Genomic DNA, 27,199 nt, shown 5'->3' on the forward strand with positions numbered 1-27,199 from the left:
AGCTATTTAGTAGAATTCACTAGTAAATCCACCGCCTGGCCTCAGAATTTTCTTTTTCCAGAAGGCTTTAAAATACAATTTCAATGTATTAATGGCAGGCTTTTAGGCAATAAAAATTCCCACGGATTAATCTGTTTATTTATTTTGGAGACAGGTCTCACTCCTGGCTGGCCTGGAACTCACAGAGATCTGCCTGCCTCTGCGTGTTGATACCATACTTGGCTACTGTAAAAAAAAAATTTAAATTTTGATTTCATCAGAAAGATTAATACTTCCCAAGTCATTGCTATTTAACATTTGAGGGCTGGTGAGATGGCTCTAGGGTGAAGGTACTGCCACCAAGCCTGATGACCTGAGTTCAATTCCCCCAGAATACTCATGGTGGAAGGAGAGAAAGGACTCATAAAATGTATCCCGATTTCCACATCAGCATTATAGCACATGTGCATGCATACACACACACACACAAAGTAATAATAACTAATGTATAAATTACTGTATTTATTATTATATAATATACAATTGTATTATCCATTTTATACAATTGTATACAATATTGTACTATTATTATAATCAATTATATTGTCATTATTGTCACAATAATTATTGTAATTAATACAATTAATATTGTAATAATTGTAATATATTATACACAATGTATAAGATATTGTATAATTATTGTATATTATTGTATATTGTATTCCATTAATATACAATTTTATAATCCTATACATTAATGTATAGAATAATAAATGTAATAAAAAGTTTAAAATGTTTACTATTTGATTTTGTGTACTAGTAGTCGAGGGTAATTTCAAAAGAGGTAGTCTGGCTATGTCCTATGACATCATACTACTGAGAAGCCATTTTCAAATGGTTGCATTCATATATATGATTAAGAATAAACAGGACAGAAATATGGGTCAGAGTATGCATGCACTTTGGCAAGTTAGAAACATATTTATATTTGGTTCTGTCACATTGTACTGGTGAGCTCTAAGTTCAGCGAGGGGCCCTGCCTCAGTGTATAAAGTGGGAGGTAGGGGATGCTGTGGAAAGGCAGAGGGAAGGAACGGGGTCACTGGTAGAAGAAAGGAAGCCTTTAGGAGATGACAGAATTCTGAAGGGGCTCTGAAGGTTAGGAAGGCTGAGGAAAGTGAACAAAAGCAGATGGCGGCAGATACCCCGGGTGAGAAGAGGAACGGAGTTGGGTGAACTGGTGTAGGTTTGGATTTATGGTGTGAGAACAAAAGATAGGAGGGAGAGCTGAGGAACGAGGGTGGCAAGGCAGTGACCACACTGAGTATGTGCAGCTGGGGACAGAAGAGGCGGTCAGTGACAACGGGCCGGCTTCATTTATCAATGAGGCCTAATAACAAAACCTTCATTTGGGTTGCTGTATCTTTCCCATAATAAGCTCATTAAATATTATTACCACTACTACTGAGAAATTAGTTGGAAAGTAAAGAGTGGCTGAATATGGCACCCTAAAACATTCTACCCTGGGTCACTATTTTGAAGCAAAGGCAATTGGAAATATACACAAGGAATCCTCTTGCCCCCTGCAAGACTAAAGACTATTTGAGTAAACCAGGACACACATTTACAAAAGTCTCCTCCTCTCTTTATCCATGCGTGATAACTGGAGACAACTCTAGATGCTCACTGGCCTAAAGACCCCATCAGAGAAGTCTACACGATAACCTTTACGAAGTAGCCTTTTCTTCCATTTCCCCAGGTGTACTTCCCACACTTACTACTGTAGAATCTCCAAGTTCTTTTGATTTACCTTGTTACTGCTCAATAAGTGTGCTGTTCCCGAAGATGCCGACCGAGCCCAAGTTCTGAGCAGCCCACTACTGAGTACGCATGTGTCCTGTGGCAGACACATAATTGTTTGCTTGCTCTTGTTAGCCTGTTAATCAGATCTACAGAGCCCTGGTCAGTCAACCTAGGCTGGGTAGAGGGAAAGTATGTTTTTTCCTTTTCGACATTAAATCAGAGGTCAGATCATGTTTTGAAATGTTTTTAAAGCTGAGAGCATTCCGAGACCATGTGGAAGGCTACTGGAATCACTGCATTTCCAGCCAAGTAAATATGATATTAAGCAATTCTGTTCGAATCTCAGTCAAATACATTCATCCTTAATTAAAAATGTATTCCATCTTTAATTTTCATATTCTAAATATAGTCAAAAGAACAGTGATACAGAGTGCCGAGAAAGACACTAAAACTCAGAGCAAAGTCTCTGATTGTTTTTATTGTGTGATATTATTTGGCTCCTTAGAACCAAAGTGGGAAATTTTTCAAAGAGAAAATCCAAAGCAGTGAGGTTCCTGGTAAAGGAAAAATCATTCTGTTGTAAAATAAGCAACTCAGAAGCAGAACTTGAAAGTTTTGAAAACTACAAGGACTACTGAGGAGGGCTTACTTAAATAACTGAATAATCCAAACACTATAAATAAAGAACAAAAGGAAGCAGAAATACCTGTGCACATACTCAGTTTCATGTGCAATTACCTGAGCTTTTCACCCTCTATCAATAAAAGACTACACATAGCATTTTCCCCTTTATCTCCCATGAATATCAGCTGTACTCCAGAATGGGATCCCATGTTTGCTTCAAGTCACTTAACATCTCAAGTTTTCGGCAGGTGGGAGTGCTCCCTTCCTGAGAGCATCCCAGGTCCACTCACACCTCTTGGGTGGAGTTCTAGGTTCAACGAGGGACAATCTGGAACGGTCCTCGGAGAAAACCTTGCCTTCTGAACAGTCAGGTCATCTCTCAGCAGTGTTTTTCCTAAAGTTGGAAAGCAAACTCCTTACTTTCAAACCTACGCTCACGCCATTGTGGCGTCCCTCTGCAAATGGTCTTCCCACCTGGTTCTCACTCGAAACCTGGCATTTCTGAGCATTGTATCTTTGATGCCAATTTAGTAAGTGCTTTCCAACCCACCACCAAAATACACCTCAAATCTGCCCATTCTCCTCCACCTCTGAAATCCTTTTGAACTTTTTTTTTTTAAGCTGAGGATCGAACCCAGGGCCTTGTGCTTGCTAGGCAAGCGCTCTACCGAGCTATATCCCCAACCCCCCCTCTAGAACTTTTATAAACCAATGTCGTTCTGAACCTGAGCAGATGCTAGGACTAGAGCAGCCCCACACGGCTCTTGTAGAAGACACGATCCCAAGATTTTGCCTGGTGGCCATGGATCATAGATAGCACAAGCCTTCTTGCACTGCCGTGATGAACTCATCAGTTCACATCCTTGCTGGCCCCCCTCCACCATACACCAAAGGTATTATGATTTCTATTTTTTAAATTGCATGCATGTATGTATCTATATTTTTAAGTCCCCTATTTGCATCTTAAGTCATGTCTTGCACTACTTAAAAATCTTCAACAGATTTCCATCGCTGTAACCCAAACACATACCGTGGCCAACAAGGTTCATAAGATTTGCTCTTAACTTCCTCTTGATCCTTTCCACCACTCCTTGTTTGGTCCTAAAATTTGCCAAGTGACCTCCACACGAAGGCAATGCATAGAGAAGTCTTCACTGACTTAGAAAGTCCTCCTTTCTTCGGGTTCCAGTTTAGCTGTCACTTCTGGCTAGTCATCCCTGAATCTAAGGTCTACAGTAGATTGCCTGCTGGCACTCTTTAATCATACTTCACACATACTTTGCAATTACGTATCCACTAGTCATTAACTTAACCTATCTCTACCTACTATATTCCGTAAGCTCTACAAGGGCAGATATCATGGCTGACTTCGTCCGATGTCTTTCATTTGTCCAACTTTCTATTTGACCAGTGTATCACAAGAATTCCCTGTGTCAGTAACACAGTAGATGGTAGGCATACAGGAGAAAACAGATGAGTCCTTGCTCCTATGAGAGAAGCAGGTGACCAACAAAGTAAACAAGGTGACAAAATGGTGATAGATTGTGACGAATACAATTGAATACACTGTGAGCTCTTCAAGGGCAAGGACTCCTTTGTTGCTCATTCTTTTTGTTGGTTGGTTGGTTGGTTTTGGTTTTGGTTTTTTGAGACAGGGCTTTTCTGTAGCCTTGGCTGACCTGGAACTTGCTCTATAGAGTTGCCTTGAACTCAGAGATCCACCAGCCTCTGCCTCCCAAGTGCATGTGCCACCACAGCAGGCCCAGACTTCTTTCAACTTGCCTTTCTGCTACCTTTACTATTTGACCACAGATGGGAAAAGAGAATGGAAGGTAGTTTCTCAAAGTTTTCACCACAGATGGGAAAAGAGAATGGAAGGTAGTTTCTCAAAGTTTTCGTTTGCTTCAATAAGCTAAACCTACTGGCTACATCTAGCAGCAGGGAAGGCTAGAGAATGTTAATGCAGCTATGAACTGAGGCAGAACAATACATTGATTTTGCTGATCTGATGGTACTTACAAAGGAATCTGGCACAACCCTGGCACTACCAAGCAAAGAAAAATTAGAAATGGAGTATGCTCCCCTAATGTATAACAGAGTGTACATTATGATTGATATACGAGTATAATGAATCTATAATTTCCAAGAATCTGGTATTTAAATGAAGGTAATGGATTTATGGATTTCTCAGGACAAACACATTTTTAATCTATTTGTCCATTTTAATTGTATATCACCTCCAGATTTTCCATTTTTATTTTTTATTTTTTGGCTTTTCGTATGTCCCAAGTCTTGTCAGTTTGCAGCGTTTACATCTTTGCGTTTGGGTGGCTGTGTTAGCTAAGTCCACAGCTAGAGCAATCTAAGGAAAAGAACAGCAAAAAACGTATCCTAACAGGGATCCCATGTCCCTGGAGCCACGCGATTGCTTGGAACTTACAGACGTGCCCCAGACCCATTTCCTGGGATTCTGAACGTTTTCACTCAGAAGGAAGCACTGCATAACTGTGAATTCTATGGCATTAACGCAGGCACAGCACGGTCACGAGTATCTGTTTGTACTTAGAGCTTTTCCGTTCTGAATCTGGCTTTCATATTCTGAGCCGAATCTCGGGATTAAAGGTACAGAACCCTGGGGCCCTCTGGGGTACCTGAGTCAGAAGCACTCACTGGAACTTCAGAGTCCATCAGGAAGGACATGAAATCTAAGGCTTACTGACTTAATCCTAAAGAGATCAAAAAGTGAACACACTCTTCAGTCTTCATCCATTGGTTTTTAGCTTACGTTTTGCAAAAATGAGATCCTCCTTGATAGCAATTTCCTACACCTGGGAAGGAAATTTAGACCCCGTGCAGCAGGCGGAAATCAGGTGCGTCGGAGGGAGCGACGTGGGTGTTTCTGTGGCCCCAGGACTGCGGGGGGGTGGGGTAGGGGGGGACTTTGCTCCTAGCCACCAGAAAGTTGGAAAAGCCAGTGTCCGGTGGCCAGGGGTCCTGTCTGCCCGGCCTCGGGAACGCCGGGAGTGCTAGCATCCCGCATCCCAGCCGCCCGCAGGAGCCGAAGCCCCCCACTCCCCACCCCCTCCCGCTCCGCGCCGCAGGACGCCCGCCACGCCCCACGCTGCCCTGCAGGCGAACGCGGGAGGCCGCGAGTCCCCGCCGGGCCGCCGTAGAGTTGCGGCTCCGGCCGCTCCTCCCGCGCCGCCCTCCGCCCCTTGCCTCCCGGCGCCGCGGCAGCTCTGGGCTGGCACCGCCGCCGCCGCCGCCTTCGCCGCCGCCGCCGCTTCCTCTCTGCAGCCGTTCGGCCGCTGCGTGACGCGTCGTTTCCTCTCAACATGGCGTCCGGGGCAGGTCGGCGGTGATGGAGGCCAGTCCGCGGCTGCGGCGGGTGCTCGTCCCCACGGTAGCTAGGGCAGCCTCGCGCTCGCCGGGTGTGTGAGGCGCTGCCGCCTAGGCCCTCGGCCCCGGGAAGACGGCCGCCCGGGCCGGGCTCCGCCGCCGCCGCCGCCGCCGCCGGGCCGGAGGGACGAGTGAGGCGGGCGGCCGGGAAGAGACCCCCGGGCCGACAGGCGCCGAGGCCCGACGGGCGCGGCCCCCGAACGGCGGCCCCTCGAGCGCGGCGAGGCTTTCGACGCCCTTGCCGGCCCCGCGGCCGCTCCGTGGCGCCTGCCGCTTCCTGGTGGCGCCGCTGCCCTCCACGCCTCCTCGCCCCCACCGCCACCTCCTCGCCTTTCTCTCCTCCCGTCCCCCTCCTCCGCCTCCCCTCCAGCAGCCCGGACCGCCGCCGCCGCCGCCGCCGCCGCCTCCTCCTCCTCCGCGTCCATGTATGAGGGCAAGAAGACGAAGAACATGTTCCTGACCCGGGCCCTGGAGAAGATTTTGGCCGACAAGGAAGTGAAGAAGGCGCATCACTCCCAGCTGCGCAAAGCGTGCGAGGTGGCCCTAGGTGAGCGGGGAGGAGGCCGCGGTGCGGGCAGGCGGTCGCGGGAGGTGGGCTGGCCGGGCGGTTTGTCCTGGGAGCCCGCGACCGGCTCCCTGCCGCCCGGCTGGAGTTGACAGCAACTCGGCTGGACGCGGGGCACCGGCAGGGTGGAGGAGGAAGGGCGGCCAGGCGGGGGGGCGCCCGGGAACTCGAGATGGTTCGGGATCGCGGGGCACCTGGGCTCGAGCGTTCCGCTCGCTGGACGGAGTGGGGGCGGGGGAGGGAGGATGTTGTTGGGAGCCCTTGCGGTGCGGACGGAGTGTCGTCCTTTGTGATGGAGCTGAAGACGAGCTGTTGTTTATTAGCTTAGAAATGGAGGTGGGGCCCGATATGGCAAGATTGGGCGTGGGGGAGGGCTCCGTATCGTAATCACAATAACTTTATCGTTTGGCGTGGTACTTTGGGAAAGAAAGGCTGAAGTTGTTCCCTTGTTGACACCTCTCGGGAAAGGGGTGCCCGAGTTCTGCCGTCTCCCTGCCCCAGCTGCAGGAAAAAGAGTAGTAATGTAGCCTACTGGGCTGACCTGGAAGAAGAAGACCGGAGGTTATGGGGTGGCGGTGGCTGTGTGAAAATGAGAAGGAAAGAACCTTTAGATAAACTGGCTTTAGGTGACACAGAAAGGGGTGTGTGTGGACTGAGAGAAAATGAAAAAAGACAATGACACCCACCAGCCACATGTCTGGACAGTGGCAGCTGCTCTCAGGCTTCAATTGTGATTTATAGTTCAGACAGAAGAGGTCTGGTGTAAAGAAGCCACGGCAGGGGAAAACCCAAACAATACCTATGACCGCGGTCGGCAGATAACGATTTGTTTGGGTCTGGTGCATCCATCAGTGAGGAAATTGTTAAGACAGAAACCAGGACACTTAACGTACAGATGAATTCTGAATGCTTACGCATTTGTTTTATAGCCCTGGATGAGAGCGTCTTAGATTGGCAAGACATTAAGTTGGTTATAAGTGGGGTTTGAAAACTGTTTTTGAAGGGGAACAAACCCTAACTTTGCTGAAGTAAGGGGTCAAGACAGCTTAAAAACAACTTTGCATTCAAGTCTTGACATCTGTGGAGGACTGTCATTTAACTTGTAAATGCTCCTCTTTTTCCTGAATGTGAAAAACGTCGAGTGGATTTCAGTTTAAATGGTGTTGTTTTGTTTTCTAAGTTTTAATGTACAGTGGAGTGGACTTACGTAGTTCTTTCTTTTCCCCTTCATTGGTCATAAGTTCCCACTTGGTTGTTCTTGTAAGGTGGCTGAGAATACTGTTGTATAGTTATGAAAGCTGAATTTATGTTTGGTTCCTTAAACGAATCATTAATTGGGGTGATACGAGTGGGTTTAGAATTTTTAAAAGAATTGTTCTCTGTAGGGTTATCAGTAATGTGGCAGGGTAAAGAACATAAATTCAAATTAAAAGCTTTAGTATTTAAGAACTAAGATTTGCCATGTTAGAGTGTGTGAATGCAATTTTTCCTTTCTCTTTTTTTTTTTTTTTTTTGGTGGGGGGGGGGATGGGGTGGGGGGGGGTGGGGCATGCAGACAGGCTTCAAGTAGCCCAGGCTGGCTAATATTCCTTCGTAGCTGAGGACAACTTGAGCTTTCCTGAACCACCTGTCTCTGCCCCTGGAATTCTGGCATTACAGACAAGCACCATCATGCTATGTTTTAGAGGTGCAATACAGGGGATGGAACTCAGGGGTTCACACTTGATAGGCAGGCACTCTACCAACTGGACTATATCCACAGTGCAGAATATATTTTTAATATGTGAAAGCATAAACATTTAAAGGTTTTAAGTAAAGTGTGTTGTTTATGTATTTTTCTCCTTTGCAAATATTAATATAAATAAACATGTTAATTGAAAGTTCATTGAATGAGAGTCTGGGATCCTTGTTTAAATCCTAGATTTGTTACATTGCAGTATCACTGGGCTTGGACTTTGTGTAAAATTAAAGTATTAATGAATGTGAATGAACTCTTCTGTTAACTTGTAAATCTAGTATTTTCGACGTTCTGATTACCATCTTTAAAAAGTCTGTAACTCCCTTACCTGAGTTCCTGGCATTTCTAGGCACAGGAATTCTTGAAGCTGTGTGTGCAAACTGCCATGGTTCTTTGAATCAGAGTTTGCCAGCTAACTAACACCAGAGTACTTTCTTTATAAGAGGCATTTTCCATGTTCCATAAAAGTTACATTTAGCTCTCTATAAAGTACAGTTTCAGTATGCAGTCTCGTGGTAGATAACCCCTGATGATTTTTTTTTTTTCCTTGTAGTCATCCGTTAATATTAAGTTTGGGATAACTGCTATATATCCCTGGCTGACTTGGAACTTATCATGTAGACCAGCCAGGCTTACCTTTGAACTATAGAACTTGTGGCTATCTCCCTGTCTCTGCCTCTCAGGTACTGGGATTACTGATGTGTGCTCCCATTGCAGGTGTGTGTGGCTATAGTTAAAACCCTTGCTGGATGGTGGTGGCACACTCCTTCAATTCTAGCACTTGGGAGGCAGAAGCAGGCAGGTCTCTGTGAATTCAAGGCCAGCCTGGTCTACAGAGCTAGTTCCAGGACAGCTAGGGCTACACAGAGAAACCCTGTCTTGAAAAATAAACAAAAAGCAAAAAGAAAAAAACTTGAAGATTCCTGTATATATTCATTCCCCCTTCAGATGTTATTGAATGCTTAACACAGAGCTGAAAGGAGATGGACAGTAAGCAAGAAAATATGATATACCAGACTTTGATCTTTTTTTTGTTTTGTTTTGTTTGAAAATAATTTCATCGGCATTTAAGTGGAATTTAGATCATTGGTATTTGCAAAAAATTTATCCTCCTTTTATTATAATGACCTATTAAAAATAAGTTTTCTGTAAGTAATACTCAAAATTATAGCTTATCATGAATTCTTAAGAATACTACCTTTTGACTAGAAGTATAGCCTTTTGTAAACTATATAAGCCAAGTGCTGTGACATATCTAGCAGATAGATTGCCATGAGTGAGTTCCAGGCCCACTTGTTTGGGTTTCGTAGAAAAACCTTTTTCCACTCTCAGACACTACACAAAGGAACTTTTATTTCTACAAACAGCATAAATCTTTAAAGGGTATACAATTATTTAAAACTTATTTCCAATTTTCTAACATGTTAGATTTTGTTTTAAAGAATGGTTTAAAAAGAGCCTTTCCTTGTTGAATTGGTAGGAAGCCCACAGGCCCAGGAACAGCTCCAGGTTGCCCTCTCTTGGTGCCTGTCCTACTACAATTCTGTGCAGTGAACATTGAGGGATTCTAGGCTGCCCTAGCTTAGTGTGATCCATCCTGCTCTTGAGAATCCTGCATTAAAAATAGTCAGGCCATCTGCTGGCAGATGAGACAACAGCTGAGCTATTTTTAGTTTCAAAGAATTTAGGATTGTTTCAGGATTGAGCTTGAAGGTGGTGGCATTGTTTATCTTTGGGGAGGTGCAGTTGGGACATACCCCAGTCAGGCTTCTAGGTTCAGAAGTTTCTTTGATGTTAGGCTATAACTACACTAGTTTAACTTCTGCCTTTAGACAGCTGTGAAATAACTCTAGTGTCAGAATGGAAGTCCATGGCTGGAAACTGACACTGGTACAAAGCAAGAGAGAAGTTTAAGGAAGGAAGACACTTGAGTCATGATAAGTAAGGCGGGGAGACCTCAGGATGCAAGAGAACGGTAGAAGAGTCCTTTAGAGAAGTCATTTTCGCTCAGACCGGGTAGGAATTTATATTTTTCATCATATTGTGAAGTGATCCTATTGACTTAGCTTTCTTATGAGTCTATTAACCAAAAACATACTTTACCCCCAATCCATAATTTATTAATTTTTTATTTATTTTTTTAGACAAGGCCTTGCTAGGTAGATTTGATTGGCTTGGTACTAGCTGTGTAGAACAGAGGAACCCAGATTGCAGCAGTCATCCTGCCTTGACCTCTCTAGTGTTGGGATGAGTGTGAGCCACCTTGACCTTGTCTGGTCAGAGATAGAATATACTGTCGTGATGCAAACCTTACAGACTTCCTTGCTGCTGCCCCAGGAACCCACTCTTACTTTTCAGGCGGTAGTGTTAGAAAGGAGTGGGCATGTTGGCTGAATTGCTGTGTGCCGCCTTTGGCCCTGACTTTGTGGTGCTTTCACTTATCACTGTTTACAAGCATGTGACATCTCTGAATGGCTTCAGAATATTTATACCAGTATGTGTGTGCATGTTAGGTGTTGGTATATTTGGCCATGTGAGCATGTGTGGATGCTGCAGGCCAGTGTTGTCTTTCCCTGTCACTCTCTACCGTATATTTTGAGAGAGGGTCTCCTATTCAACCTGGAAATTACCCTCTCTGTAAGTCTGGCTGGGCAGTGAGCCCTCTCGATTTCCCGGTCTCCACACCTCCCAGCACTGGGATAGCAAATACATGTCACTGTGCCTGTTTGCCTTTATGTGGGTGCTGGGGATCCAAATTCCAGGCTTCCTGTTTGTGCAGTGAGCACTTTACCCAGTGAGCTGCCCCCCGCCCCCCTAACACAGTTAAGTTTCAATCAGTGAGCAAGTCTTCCTTGCTGTCTGAAGTCCCTGAGCCGCCTCAACTTTTGGGTTGGCTAGGGAAGAAGAGTAAAGGACGATAGTTTATACCGGTCTTCCTTTCACATTTCAGGTTGGTTTTAAGGACCCTTGATTCAAAATAGCCTTGAATACAATGTCATGGAGGCCAAGCTTTAGAGAAGAAACTCCTGCCCACAAATTTGGGTTGCCAAAGTAAGTTGAGGTTACAGTCGGTGTATATTTTGGAAATGTAAAATGCACATGAACAGTATTAAGATTCTGAAAATTTCTCCTAAGAAACCAGCTGAATTTTCGTTAGCTTTTCTTAAGTTTATTTGACCTTTTTTCAGTCTCTTAATGTAGTTAATGCCTCAAGGACACATTTTCCTTGGGAATTACTTTGAAACAGCACTTAAGAGAAAAGATAAAATAGATAATACAATGGCCGGAACTACTGCTGAGACCGTCTGAGCAGTCCTGTGTTTGGGGAAAACAGTAGTTTTGTTCAGAATTAAGCAGCTGGAAACCAGGCATGGAAGTGTATGCCTGTAATCCCAGCACTTGGGAGGAGGAGACAGAATAATCAAGGAGTTTAGTCTTGGCAGCATAAGATCCTGTCTCAAAAACAAAAACAGAAACAAATAAAACCAACAACAAGGACTGGGGTTGAAGCTCAGTTGAGTGCTTGCCTAGCATGGAGGACTCCCTGTGTTGTCTTCACCAATGAATAAACCAGAAGTGATAGAATACACCTGTAATCTCAGGACTCAGGAAATGGAGATAGAAGGAGATTCAAGGTCAGCCTGGAAAGGTGCATGGGGGGCGGGCTGGAGAGATGGCTCAGAGGTTAAGAGCACTGGCTGCTCTTCCAAAGGTCCTGAGTTCAATTCCCAGCACCCACATGGTGGCTCACAGCCATCTGTAATGAGATCTGGTGCCCTCTTCTGGCCTGCAGACATACATGCTGTATACATAATAAATAAATAAATAAATCTTTTAAAAAAAGAAAAGCAAAACAAAAAGGTACATGGGATGATCAGGGTTTGCTTTAGTATCAGATTAATTTGTTTGTTGGTTTTTCTTCTTTCTTCCTCCCTCCTTGCCTGCCTCCCTCCCTTCCTTTTTTTTTCTTTCCTCCCATCCAGTGGCAGATACTAGATAAACTTTATCTTTAAGATACAATTGTGAATAGAAAATAGTTTGAAGAAGTGTTTGTCATGATATCCCTCACATAACTGAGGAAGAATATCTGACAAAAATACAAGTAAATTATTGCTATTTTGAACAATTTTAAATTTTTTTAATTTTTATTTTATGTGTATGAGTGTTTTGCCTGCATGTATGTATATGCCTCACACAACTGCCTGGTACCCAAGGAAGTCAGATAAAACCGTCAGATTGTCTCCAGTTGGAACATAGTTGGTTATGGAGGGGTCGTGTGGGTCATGAGAACCTACCATACCCAGATCCTCTGCAAGAGCTCGTAACTGCTGAGCCATCCATTTCTTCAGCCCCACAGCATATATTCCTTCTGACTACATGCTTATAGTACCACCTCTTAGGAGGTTGAGGAAGCAGGATGAAGACTGGGCAATATATAGCAAGACCTGACCTCAAGAGTGAAAAGAAACTAGGTTGTTCCCATAATTGTTTCTGGAATCCTTGTTTGGGTAGTGAGCCTGCACTGGGCACACACTGTGAACCAAGCAGGCTTTCATGGAGGGACACATTGGAGTAGGGTGAGGGTCATGGGACTACTAATTAGTAAGTACCATCAGTTGTCATCTGGAGAAACATCTCAGGAGGGTAAAGACAATGGGGTTGACTGTTAGGAGAGGCTTCTCTGTGAAGTGACAGAGATTCAGTCTTCCAGATAGCGGAGTGGATAAATGTAGTGACAGAGGGAAGAAGGTGTGTGCTTCAGGTTTGAGGTTGCAGAGAGACTTGTGTTGTTGGGGAAAGAGGGAATTGAGAAGAGCAAGTTTGGGGTTTTGTCTGAAAAAGCCAAAGAGGAGTTTTTATTTCTAAGAGAGGGTCTCATATAAGGCAGACTGACCTAGAATTTCCTGTGTGGGTTAAGCTGACCTTGGTCTGCTCTTCCCAAATCCCACCTCCCAAGTGCTAGGATTACAGGTGTGTACTATGGTGTCTGGCCTCTGGAGAGTGGTGGGTAGGGGTGGAGAGTGGGGAGGTAAGTTGTCCTCCACTCTCCTCATGGTTTGGTTTCTGAGGTGTCTCTCAGTGTCTAATTTGACGGTCCTCCTACCTTAGCCTCCTATGTGCTAGGATTGCATGTATGTACTGCCAGGCTTGGCAGGAAAAGTGTGTGTGTGTGTGTGTGTGTGTGTGTGTGTGTGTGTGTGTGTTTTGTGGGGTTTTTTTGTTTGTTTTTTGGAGGTTTTTTTGGTTTTGGTTTTGGTAGCAAACATAGCCTGGTTATCCTTGAACCTCATACGTACCCTCTAGCCAAGTGCTAAGATTATAGGCATGCTGCATTATGCCTAGCTTTAGGTTTTTCTTTTTCCTTTTTCTAGAGGTTGAGGTTTGGGTTTTTTGGGTTTGTTTGTTTTTTTGTTTTTTTTTTGCCTTTTTCTAGATGTTGAGCCCAGGGCCTTGTGCACACTAGGAAAGCTCCCTGCCATTGAGCTACTACTACATTCCTGGCTGAGAATTGAAATGAAAAATGTATTAGTTCTTTGTCCAGTGTGTTTTGCTCATCTTCACCACTAATTCCATCTACCCCTAGATCCACTCCCCTTCCCTAACAACCCATGTACTCTTTTTTCATACCAAGTCATACATGCTGCCCATGTATTCTTCGATGTGTGGCCATCACTGGAGCATAGTCAGTTTACCAGGTGCTTCACACTCAAAGAAAGCTGACTCTTCTCCCAGCAGCCATCAGTTGTCAATAGCTCCTCTGCTAGATATGGGGCTTCATGATGACTGTGAGTTCAGATGTGTTGTATCCAGAAGACTGACTACGTTTGTCTACTGCCTCTGTCTCTTACCGTCTTCCCGTCCCGTCAAGTCAGGAGGCATATGCAGTACACACCTTTTCCTGTGAGCCACCTCCTCTCTGGAATTTTTGTAATCAGTGAATTTCCCAATGAGATAGGAGGAAATTTTATAGTAAGACAGACACAATTCAGAATAGAGGGCTGCCAAGAATGGTGGCTGTGATGGTCAGTTTTCATTGTCAACTTGACCAACACAATCTGGAATCACCTTGGAAAGAGAGTCACTCAGTAAGAGAGTTTAGATGAGGTTGGCCCGTGGGCATGTCTGTGCGTTATTATCCTGATTGTGTTAACAAAAGAACCAGTGTGAAAATGGGTTGCACTAGTCCTTGCGTTCAGGTTCTAGACTGTACAGAGAGCAGAAGCGAGCGACGGATGCCATTCGTTGTCTCTGTGCCCTGACTGTGGACTGTAAGCTGGCATTGGGAGCTGAGCCCCTTCTCCCCTGGATTACTTTGTCAGGGCATTTTATCATAGCAACAAACAGAATCAGGACAGAGGCTCACACCTGTAATCTCAGCACTTAGGAGGCTGCTCTGAGTTCAGGGCTAACCTGGACTACATGCTGAGTTGCAGGCCAGCCTGGACTGCATACAGCGTGAGACTTGTTTCAAGACAAACAAAACGACCCCCTCTTCCCCTTCCCTGGGATTTTTTTTTCTGCTGATAATGATATAAAACAAATTCAAATATGAATTGTCAGAATTTTTTCAGTGAAAAAAAATTTCTAAAGAAAATGAACTTTTCCTCTTGTCTGGATCCTTCTGGAATTTTGCATACAGCATTCACTAAGGATCTCAATCCAGAGGGTAGGACCTACCTGGAGACACACAAGAAGGCATTGTGAAAACAGGTGGGGTTTGGGCTTGTGCTGCCATACAAAGGAGACTTTCCCTAGAGCCATGGTTCTGCTGCTCCCCAAAACTGAGTAGACTTTGGTTGCTTTAAGTCAATAAGTTTATAATAATTCTTAGGAAATCCTAGAAACTAGTGAAAGTTTTCCTAGCCTTTCAGACCAAGTTGATTTCTTAGTTTGAATTTTCATTTTTAAAATATAGCAAATATATTAAGTTATGTGTTTGCCTCTTCTTTCATATCTCAGAGTCTCGGAAGCAGTCTAGGGTTTGCTATGCATTAAGTAGAAAATGGGAAACTTTACTGTAGAGTAAATGGAGCACAATTATTTACATTTATATTCTCTTGTGTAGCAAATTATGTCGAGAGATAGATTAGGATAGATAGATGATACTGAATTAGTCTAAATAGCCTACATTGTCTTTTCATTCAAAAAAAGTTACAGTTTAGAAATACTTTTGTCATGATGTTAACTGTAGGAAACTATGAAGCCATAATTCTTTCTTCCAATTTTGAATCCAAATGTCACTTAATCAGCTATTCACAGCCAGTGCTTACCCACAATTGTCTAAGAAATGAGGGAATAAAAACATAAGGAGCCAAGGTATGAATGCCAAACACTTTTAATTTTTGATGCATGAGATTTTAGACAGGAGAATCTATATGGTGTCTGCTGAAGTCTGTTGATATTTATAATTTCAATAAAGTTGGCAATTTAGTTTTCACCTTTTCTGAAAGACAGACAGTTCTTTCAAGCTGTTTTAAAATGTATAACTGAAGGAATATCACCAGGATGTTCTTAGTGTGGGAATATCCAGTTAACTGTCTTTCTCTTGTTCTTTTCTCCTTTCTTCTTCCTTTCCTTTCTTTGGTTTTACAGTGCTGGGGATCAAAACCAGGGGCCTCATGCCTGCTAGACAAGAGACCGAGCTGTACTCCAGTCACTGTTAATTTAGTAAATTAAAGAAAAAGGCTGGGAAGATGATTTGCTTGGTAATGTGCTTGCCTTGCAAGTGTGAAGACCTGAGTCTAATCCTCACGACTCATGTGAAAATCTTGGGATAGTAGTACACTCTTGAAATCCCAGCACTGGGGAAGCTTAGTCTGTGAGTCCCAGGTCCTATTGAGGGACCCTGTCGCAAGAAACAAAGTGAATGGCTCCCAAGGAACATGATGTGAGGATAGCTCTTGGTCTTTGCACACATGCATGTGTACCTGTACGTGCAAACACACAACTTTGTTGAACTATAATTTATATGCTGTAAATACTACCTATCAGTCTCTTTACTCAGTTGTTAGTCACTACCATAATCCAGTTACAGAATGTTTCTACAGCTAAGTAAGACCTCGTGTCCATTTACAGTTCATCTTCGTTGTTTCTCTCAGTTCCACATATCTCCTGGTATGTTTTCTGTCTCTAGAAATGCATTTTCTGAACATCGTATACAAATAGTCTACATTGATGAGGTTTTGTGTCTTTCACTCAGTATGCTTTTGAAGTTCATTCTTGAACTGATACTTCATCTCTGCCGAGTGTAGTGGCACACATCTGTGATCTGTAATTTGAAATTTCAGGAAATTGAGGCAAGAAAATTGTAAGCTTCAGGCAAGCTTACAAGCCCCTATCTCAAACAACAACAAAAACCCACAAACCTCAGTTTTGTATTAACGAATAGGAAAATACAGGTTCTTTATTTGAAATACTTGGGATCCAAAGTGCTCCAGACTTGAGTTTTTCAGGAATATTTGCATAGACTTTACTAGCTAAACCTTCACATTTGAAATGCTCTAAAACCTGGAACCTTTTGAGCATTGACATAAGATCCAAAAAGTTTTCAATTTTGGAGCATTTCAGATTAGATATGTTCATCCTGTACCACATTTTGTTATCTGTTCATCAGGTGATGAGCGTTTGGGTTGGATGACTAATGCTGCTGTGACTGGGTATAAATCTTTGTGGACATAAACTTTTGTTTCTCTTAACTAGATAACCTAGGAGTGGAATTGATGGGCTGTATAAGATCATATCTGAAGGGTTATCTCATTGAAATACTTGACATTTTGAAGTATTTTTTCCAGACCTCATTCTATAATACAGATACTGTAATATGAGCACATTACACAAGTGTGTTCTTTTTTTTTTTTTCTTTTGAGATAGGGTTTCTCTGTGTAGCTTTGCACCTTTCCTGGATCATGCTCCGTAGACCAGGCTGGGCTGGAACTCACAAAGATCCTCCTGGCTTTGCCTCCCGAGTGCTGGGATTATAGGTGTGCACCATCACCACCCGGCTAAGTGTGTTCTTTTTCAGGAAAGATTTTTCTTTGTGTGTGTGAGTCCCTGCATGTATCTGTGCACTGTGTAGTGCCAAGACCTCAGAGACCAGAAGAGGGCATCAGATCTCCTGGAACCACAGTTACAGATAAGGTTGTGAGCCACAGTGTAAAAGCTGGGAACTGAACTAGGATCCTCTCTACAAGAGCAACAAATGTTCTTAACCATTGACACATCTCTCCATCACCTAGAAACACATTCTTTAAAAAAAAAAATTATGGGCTGGAGAGATGGCTCAGAGGTTAAGAGCATCGACTGCTCTTCTAGAGGTTCTGAGTTCAATTCACAGTACCCACATAATGGCTCACAACCATCTGTAATGAGATCTGGTGCCCTCTTCTGTATACATAATAAATAAATTAATTTAAAAAAATAAAAAAAATTACACTGATTTCTAAGGCATAATCATAGAAATAACAGCTAATTAGGCTTAGTGTATTCTGGGTTCTATGCCAGTTAAATACTTACTGGCTTTATCTTCCTTAGTTTTCAGAACTCTTCTGAATGCTTAAGAAATTGAACTATTTTCATTTTGTAGACAAGAAACGAAGTTTGGAGTTAGTTTGTATTAGCCGAGTTGGAATGTGGCCATGTACTGTCTTTGGGTTTGGATAGTCCTTTTCTGACCTAAAGTGGCAGTCCTGACCTGTAATGTTAACCAGTGCAGTGAATGTGATTAAGAGACAAGGTGCAAATGGGAAAGGGAAACTGAGAAAGAAAGGGATGATCAAGACATGAAAAAAGTTGGGCATTTTGCATGTCTATACAGATGTCAAGTCTGCAGCCTCAACATTTGATGTGTGTAGGCAAGAGGATCAGGTAGGTAGTCAAGGTCATTCCTAACTGCATAATGAATTTGAGGCCAGCGTGGGCTACTTGAGGACCTGTCTCCGTAAACAAAACTTTACTAACCAAATAAATGAATAAAAAAGTTGGGGGGCTTTATGTCAGAGGTAGAACACATACCTAGCATATGTGAAGCCCTAGGTTCAATCCCTAGTACTAGGAAAGGGAATTTTAAAAAGGGGGAAGGGGTGAAACATATGTACCTGCTAATAGACAAAGAAACATTTATATATAACATCAATATTGCTTTATATACTTTTCAGTGAATCTCTAGGGTATTTATGATCTCTGTGTTTGTGGTAGTGTTGTAAATCCATCATAGAGACAGAATTTTAATTCTGTGTTCACTTAAGAAAGCAGACAAATTCTTCTGTATTCACAAAAAGTTTTGATAATGCATTTGAAAATTTGAAGAGTTGTGTAAGTTCTCAAAGATTCTGCATAGAATGGCTTTTATTATAACTGTAGTCCTACCCTACAACGTTTTGTGTGTGTGTGTGTGTGTGTGTGTGTGTGTGTGTGTGAGAGAGAGAGAGAGAGAGAGAGAGAGAGAGAGAGAGAGAGAGATTCAGTGAGTTTATTTAGAGTTGCTTACATGTGCATAGGTCAGAGATTATTTACAAGCACATGGGCAACTTTCCCAGTAGAGACACCACAAAAAGAATGTGTATACCACCTGTCCCTAGTAGCCATTAACTTCCAGTAGTTCCTCGGGAGGGTTGAAGCCAGATGTGTTTTCCCTCATCCATGATGGAATGCTGGTGGACACAAACTTGTGTGTGTCATGTGCAAGTAATCACAGTTGTGAGCTCATAAGAGCAACAACCATATCACAGTCACGTCACAACACTCTTCCTCCTACATTCTTTGCACACTCTTCTGCCACATCTCTGAGCTCTGTCTTACTTAGGGCTTATTTTCAGCACGTTGGCCAGTCAAGAGTCTGCAGTAATCTTCTCTCACCTGCCAACAGAAGTTTCTCTCACCAAAGCAGAGAGCAGCGCGATCAGTGAGCATAAACAGGAATATTTAGAAAGCAGTTTTTGAGTACAAGTTATCTTTGTCAAAACAAGAGCAGCTTCTCTACTAGAGCCTGACCTACCCAACCACACAGGTTTCTGATCAGGTTTCCAAGGCCAGGCATGAATTCAGCCTGGGCAGCAACCCTCAAATCCAGTCAGAAAGCATTTGGTTACCCCCGTAATAGTCAGGCCACAATATCCATAAGCTGCATATGTGTTTGCTGCTTTGTATTACCTTGCTGTTGTGTTTTTCCTTTTGTGAATTTTCAAAGCTCTTCCTGTCTGTCTTTGCAGTGGGGTCTGTTTTTTTTTTTTCCTTAATCTGATTCTACTTCATCACATAAGGCACTGTCTAATATGCTATCTTATTTGGAGGCCTGGACAAGTAGGTATTTTTAAACAATATAAAATAACCCAATTTTTCCTTATTTGGTGTTAATATGGCTGTTTTTCTTATATCTTTCCCCATCCTCTTTCAGTCTGCCCATGTCAGTGTACTGTAGTTGAGGTTAGTGTCAAGTAGTTAACATGTGCAGTTGTCCATCCTTCCCTGTTTTACTTTGTTCTGTTATCTTCTGTCAGCTGCTATATAAAAATATTAAACTTGAGTTTGCAGAACTAGTTAATGATTTTTTAATCTTGTGCTATCTCTTTGTTCAGAATGTCCATTCCTTGCATTCTACACATCCACTCTTCCGGTGGTTCTCAACTCTCCTAACCCTTTAATACAGTTCCTCATGTGGTGACCCCCAACCATAAAATTATTTTGCTGCTACTTCATAACTGTAATTTTGCTACTGTTATGAATCGTAATGTAAATGTATTTTTGGAGATAGAGGTTTGTTCATGGTCATGGCCCACAGGTTGAGAACTACTGCACTAGTCACCACTGTCTCAGTTATCACATCGTCTGTCACAGTATCACAGTGCTTTTGGTTCTATCATTTTTGCTTGGTAATGGCTTGAGAGTGGTGATTGTTTGGATATGCTGAAAGTGAAGCTGTAAAGTTTTCCTTTAAGTGAAAAATGGAAGTTCTTGTTTTAATGAAGAATGCAAAACAATTATTTTAAGGATGGTGTGACTTATGATAAGAATGAATCTCATATTCATAAGTTTGTGAATAAGGAACAGAAATTTGGACTGGTTTTACTGTAACTCTTCAGACTGTAAAAGCCATAGTCCCACTTGCATAATAAGTGCCTAGTTAAAGTGGCAAGGACATAAAGCATGTGTATTGTTATATATCAGAAGAAAACATGTGGAGGATTTGGTACTGTCTGTGGCTTTAGGCACCTACTGGTTGTGTTGGAATCTCTCTCCTGTTGGTGTTAGGGTATATTGCTATAGTGTCTCATGGTTTTAAAATTCAATTTGCCATTTTAAAAAAAAGAAAAATTTATTAAATATACTGCAGAAGGGTAAGAGGGCAAGCAGGTGACACAGTAACTGGCATGCCACCTATCTGCCAGACTGTCTCAATTCTTATACTTGGACTTCTGTTTTTAATTGATTTGATTATGTTGATAATGTTATGGTTTAGAGCTGTCATTTTACGTTTGGTTTTCATTCCTTCCTTTTCCTTTTTTTCTCTTGATTCTTTTCTTGCCATTATTTAAGTCTTAAATATTTCCTTTATACACAGCAGAGAGCACATGACAGAGCTACAGATGTTTTGTTTCTCATTTTAGTCATATTTCTAAAACTCAGGAGGTGAAAGATAATGTTATGCTCTCTATTGTATATTTTCTCTTATTTCAATTAATTGTTTAATTATTTTGTGAGATTATAATATAGTTACATTTTCCCTCTCACTCCCTTTGACCCCTTCTACCCCTTTGATGTACCCCCATTCCTTTCAATTCATGGTCCTTTTTATTGTGTGTATGTGTGTGTATTCTCAAATATATAAATGCAACAGTGCTCACTTTCGGCAGCACATATACTAAAACTGGAACAATACAGAGAAGATTAGCATGACCCCTGCGCAAGGATGGCATGCAAATTAATGAAGCATTCCATATTTTTGTAATAAATACATACATACATACAACTTGCTCAGTCTTTTATAATAATGGTGTGTATATCTTCAGAGCTGGCCATTTGGTATTGGTGTGCTCTTCCCTGAGGAAGACTATTTCTCCCATTCTCAGTGTTCCTTAGTTGCCTATAGTTTTTTATGTAGGCCTGAGGCCTCTTCAGCTAAAAGACATATTAGCATGTCTATTGGTATCATTCTTGTTGAAGTCATGTTTTGGCGGCCATGTTGGTAAGATTTCATAGATTCAGCTTCTCTGACATTTGTAGGAGACACAGTCTCACAGCAAACTTTCTGTTCCTCTTGCTGTTCCAGTCCTTCAGCCTCTTCCACAGTGACCCCTGAGGTGTAGTTGTGTTGTAGATGTGTCCATTGGGACTGTGCTCTCTAAGTCCACGTTTTGTTCAGTTGTGGTTTCTGTAATGGTTTCCATCTGTTGCAAAGAGAAATTTCTTTGATGAGTGAGGACTATACTTACCTATGGGTATAAGGACAAATATTTAGGATGTAGTTAGGGGATATGCTGATTTAGTAAAATGGGGTTCCAAGTTCTTTTCCAAGATCCATGACTTCTTGGCCCTGAGTAGTTGGTTGAGTTCCCAGTACCACGAGTGATTTTCCTCTTATCTAGTAGGTTTTAAGTTCAGCTAGAGAGCTGTTGGTTACCTCAAGGTATATGAGCCACTACTGCACCCTTACAGTTAATTGTGCTAGGCTGGCCATTGTTTTGGCTTATAGGCGTCGTAGCTGGGTAGGACTATTGGTTTTACTTCTTTGGAGGCTTGCATGGTCCTCAAGACGGAGGCTTTCAGGTCAGATACAACTCAGGTCCTCTGGGTCCTGTGTCCAAAGTGTAAGGTGTCTTCAGCAATTGCTACCTTCTTCTACCATTGGGGGAGAAGGGCAACAGCAATTATCCTGTAATATTTTAGGATCCTCTTGGACATCTTTGACCAACAGCTCAAAAGAGGGTTTCTCATGCCTGGTGTTGGGTTTTTTGTTAGTCACTGGCTCTTGAGGGAGCACTGTCAGGCCATATGGGAACATTTTATGTAATCTATGGATATAACACTCACTTATAGACATGTATGGTATAGGCATATGTTTTAGGTAAGTAATTAATATTCCTTTACCATGTCTGTTGTTTGAAGAACATTTGAATTCCTTTTAAGATAACCCTGGTAGTGATTTTTCTTCAGTCAGCCTTAATCTTTCAAGGTCTTGATTTTTTTTAAATAAACTTTAAAAAATTATTTACTTATTTTTACTTTTTTAAAATGTGCATTGGTGTTTTGCCTGAATGTATGTTTGTGGGAGTGTATTGGATCCCCTGGAACTGGAATTACAGACAGTTGCAAGCTGCCGTATGGGTGCTGGGAAATGAACCCAGGTCCTCTGGAAGAACAATCAGTGCTCTTAACTACTACTGAGCATCCAGCCCAGAGGTCTTAATTTTAAGATTTATTCTCCCACTGAAAATAATATATAGATAAGAAAATGTGCCACTGACCAAATGTTAGCCTTTATAGTGTGAATTTTGCTACCATTCAGATCATTCATTTGTATACAATGTGTCATTTATTTGTACCTGCTTTCATTATTTTTCCCTCTCTTTTGCTTCTTTGAAATTTAATTATAATGTATTTTGGCATGTATTTTCTTGGATATCTTATTCTTTTTTAACTTTAAAATACATAGTTTTGTATGTAGTACTATATTTTGTATTTGTAGTTACAAAGCTTTGTTAGTTATGAAGTCAGTTTTGTAGTTAATAGCTAGTATTGTAACTTATAAAAGAATACAACATGAGACTATATTCCCTTTAATAAAAGGAGTAATTAATTTTTTTACATATATGTTCTGAGATTCAAAGTGAAGCATTTCTTCCTGTGGTTTTCTGCAAAATAGTTTTAAGAGCTGTTGATGAAAACCATTACATTTTATTCTGTTTGAAGAGGGCTAATAGGCAGCATCCCTGGAGTTGAGACTGATGCTGATAAGCAGAAAGGTGGGATTATTTTGTCTCCCTCCAAATTACGTAGTTTTCATGGCTTGTTTTTCTGACCGATTAAATTGATCACAAACTGATCTGAATAAATTAAAAGTAGCTTTAGAAGCACTCAGTCAGCATCCGTCTGTCTGATGGTAGATGGAAGAGCTGAAGTAGAAAGGTTGAGAAAAGGAAAGAAGGAAAAGTCATCACAAGATATATTCCTCTTAGCTAACCGACATTTTGAATGTTTTCTCTTTTCTCTTTATCAAATCCTGCCTCTTCCACATCCTGGTACCACTATTCTCCCATTCCTGTGAGTTTGCTTTTTTTTTTTTTGGATTCCATGTGCAAATGATTACCTGGTGTTTGTCTTTCCATGCCTGTCTTATTTCTCTTAGGCATTGTGAATCTTTATTAAGTTAAATAGTTCCAAGTAATATTTTTACACTGTCCCTCCTTTATTCCTACCACTGTTAAAATAGAAAGGCTTTGGTCCTCAGAGAACTAGACTGAACTCCTGAGTATCAAATGTCTGGCACACTGTTGCCAATGAGTAAAATGTATATATTTTATGAATCAATGCTATAGCAAAGTAATTTAAGAAAGTTACTTTGTACTTAATATTGTGTTTGGCAACAGAAGGTAGTCAGTAAATAATATTATTAAATTTAAAAGTGTTACATTAACTTTTCCTGAAGAGACTTGAACATCTGTTTGCCCCATAACAGACCAAAGAAATGATTCCACTGAAGTCCAGCTTGCTGTAGCAGTTAGTTTAATTGGAGTTTTAAGAACATGGATGAGACGTTTGTTAGGATTGTGTACATGTGCAGCTCGGGGTCCTGTGTCTTATGTCTTACATCATCAGCGGACGCTGGCAACTATGCCTTAAAAAGCCAGACACGGACCCCCCCCTTCTCTTTCTGTGTTTCCTCTCTGCTCTGCTCCCTCCCCCAGGCCTGGCTCTCCCCCACACACACACACACCTTTCCCTTCTAATAAAGCTCTTTATAACTCTGGTAGTCGTGGCCGGAGCCTGTGACTTTCTCACTGGTAACCAGCGCCTGCCACCAGTGCCATTTATCATAATTACCATTTGGTGCTGTGACTCAGATTCCAGATTTTTTGCTTATTATAAAAAAGTGAGTGAATAAGAATAGGGGTGTTGTTTCTCCTGGAAAAACTGCTTCCAGCTGACTTAGTGGGCATCAGTTGGCTCTTGAGTGGGGGTAAGGAAGGGGGCCTTCCGAGGTAGACAGGCGTTCTGGCATGGTGGGCTGCCCTGCTGCCCTGGCACCATCCATCCCTCTTGGCTTGGCATTCTGGCTGCTTTTGTGTCTGACAGGATGCAGGTGAGACAGAAAAAGCCTGAAGTAGATCCGACCTGTCCAGATGGTTTTTTTCTTGGGAAAAATTTTGAATGTTAAGAAGCAGCCATGGGAAAATTAGTGACCATTTGTAGTGTTTAGTACTTTGCTTAATTTTTTACCTGAGACAAGCTTTATTAGAGGTAGTTTGTTTAAGGCACCTGTTTCCTGTGTTAGTTTAGCATTTAGGAAACACAGGTGATCAATTGTTGAGAGCATTTAGCAGTAATACATGTTTATATTAAAGTCTACTTTTGTAGAGCCCAGACATTTTTGGGTCTGGGGCTGTAAATACCTTTTAGCTGGTATACTTGATGATCTCTGGACTCCAGTTCTGTGGTGATCCTTTGACCATTAGCTGAGCAGTTAATTAGAAGATGGAACCAGGAAGAGAAAAGCTTGTGGGGTGAGAACTCATTTTTGGAATTAGGGACAAGGCAGAGAGCAGGGCCCTGTCTGTCTGTGTGCATGAGGAGGAGAAGCACTGCTGACACGTCTGGAGCGAGGCAGAAGGAGGGAGCAATGAAGTGAAAGCTCCCACCTTAGCAGGAAATCTTTTCCCAGTGAGTAACCCTGAAAGTACAATTAAATCTGGTGAGGGGGGTAAGGCTGTCCTCCCTACACCAACAGTAGGGAAATGAGGAGGGTTGAGACCCCAAAACTCCCAGGACTGGGTTAGTGGCTCTGGTATCCAGAAGGAAAAAAAGGATCACTTCCATGCTGCGCTCTGGGTTCCCTGCAAACGAGCCTGTGGCCAAGCCTAGAGGTCTGCTGGAGGTCCTTGTCTGTCCCTCTGCCCCGGGTGCATGGGTGCAGTCAGCTGACCAGTTGTCTTTCTAGGTGGCACTCTGAACAAGGCTCAATTGATGGCCTGGCAGTGCACGGACTAGCCCACGTGGCTTTTTTTTTTTTTTTCCCCCTGCACTTAAAACAGGGACCCAGAAGCTTTCAGGAGCCAACGTGTGCCAGCACTTGGCAATTCTGTTCTCAGGCATATTTCATCTCTCCCCTGGTATACCTTAAATGCCACAGCTGAAACTTCTGCCTGTGGGGTCAGGAGCCTTGCTCTCCAGATGCTTATAAAGTCCTATGTCAGGGAGGTCTGGGGGACAACAGATGGATTTTTTTGATATCTGCTGGCTTGGGGATAGCTTTAGGAAGACCCATCAGGAGGCAGGCTGTAAACTGATCTCTGGCTGAAGAGCCATCCTGATCACTGTAAACTTACTTGCATGGATCCTAGCTAGCCTGCTTTCAGACGTCTGTGCCTCTCAGGCAGCTTGAGGGCGAGTGGGAGGAGTAAAGGTGAGAGGCAGCAGAAGCAGCCAGCCCCTACTGCAGAGTGGAAGTCTGACAGACAGGAGTGGCTGCCCAAGGCAGGGAAGAATCAGAGATGCAGCAGGAGAAGGGTTCAGAGCTTGGGTAGAGAGCTTGGGGATGAGGCAACTCTTTTCATCTGTCGTTTGCTGGCAGAAGTTAGATAATTCCCGTGAAACGTCAGGGTTGAAACAACTAAATTTACTGGTATCTGCCCCTATGTCCCATGGCAGCAGTGTTGAGAGAGAAAAATAAAAAATTAAAATAACAAACGGGATCCCAGGCTCCTATTTCAAGCGTCCTTGAGAATAGGCAGTTGGCGGACTGGCATTAACAGCACAAATTACCCAAACTGTCATCATGATAAAGGCAAGGGATGTGGCGTAAGTACTGGAGGGCCCTCCCCAGGGGGCCCAGACAGCATCCTATACTTCGTCAAAATAGAATGTGTTGTGTCATGGTATGCAGCCAACGACCCCCCTAGGCGGGTACTGGTGTGAGTAATATAACTCAGGCTGCAACTGTGGGAAACAGAACCCAATATTAGTTTTCAGAGCTTTATTAGGAAAGTGGGGAGGGGAAAGAGGAGAATCAGGCCTGGAGAGAAAGATGGGGAGGGGGGGGCAGAGCAGAGAGAGAGGGTGGAGTCTGCATCCAGCTTTTGATGCACATAGTCACCAGCGCACACTGATGATGTAAGACGCAAGCCCCTGAACTGGAGTGAGGGCAGAATCCTAACATTACCTACAGAGGTGTGTGTGTGTGTGTGTGTGTGTGTGTGTGTGTGTGTGTGTGTGTGTGTGTAGAGGGCAGAATCCTAACATTACCTACAGAGGTGTGTGTGTGTGTGTGTGTGTGTGTGTGTGTGTGTGAGAGAGAGAGAGAGAGAGAGAGAGAGAGAGAGGGAGGGAGAGAGGGAGAGAGGGGGAGAGAGAGAGGGAGAGAGAGGGGGAGAGAGGGGGGGTGAAGCTAGAAGGAGTGCCATGACGATGAAGGAAAGGATCTCTAAGTAGAGGAGAGAAGTAATGGAATACATGTAGAGTGAAAACAGAAGGGAGGATTTTCTGTGGGAGAAAAAGAAGGGGGGCAGGAAGGAAGAGTAGTGAGGGGAAAGAAAAGAAAGCGGTGTGAAAATACTGTAATATTACTTTGCATACTAGGTTAAGAGATTAACTTTAAAAACTGGGCATGCATGTTTATAGTTGTTTTTTCTTCAGTAATAGCCCTAACTAGAAAAATTAGTTACTATCAACACATATAAGCATTTTCAAGATGTTAGAATTCTGTTCATAATCTTCCTGAGAGGCACACATGTACCTGATATATTGTGATTACAGTATTTTGTTCCTAGTACTTCTGGTTAATGTAGGTTTTTTTGTGGGGGATGATTTGGTAATTAAAATTCTGTTGATGTACATTTTTTGTGATCTGTTCTTTGTATAGCTAGGTGAAACAAAATTTTAGA

The 27,199-nt window shown here is 42.6% G+C and overlaps 1 protein-coding gene and 1 non-coding gene across 2 annotated transcripts in view; both read left to right on the forward strand.

Moving 5' to 3' along the window:
* Positions 1–5,556: 5,556 nt before the first annotated feature.
* Arfgef1 (ADP ribosylation factor guanine nucleotide exchange factor 1) overlaps positions 5,557–27,199 on the forward strand; it is a 96,914-nt gene continuing 75,271 nt past the window's right edge. Inside the window, 1 exon segment of the mRNA XM_036177258.1 lies at positions 5,557–6,352. Within this exon segment, the coding sequence (XP_036033151.1) occupies positions 6,229–6,352 (124 nt within the window). The 5' untranslated portion in view covers positions 5,557–6,228.
* Positions 20,940–21,047, forward strand: LOC118578918. Its single transcript, XR_004944308.1, has one exon. It is a non-coding gene; the product is annotated as a U6 spliceosomal RNA (small nuclear RNA).

Source organism: Onychomys torridus, chromosome 2 (genome assembly GCF_903995425.1).
Source record: "Onychomys torridus chromosome 2, mOncTor1.1, whole genome shotgun sequence".
NCBI classification, from domain to species: domain Eukaryota; kingdom Metazoa; phylum Chordata; class Mammalia; order Rodentia; family Cricetidae; genus Onychomys; species Onychomys torridus.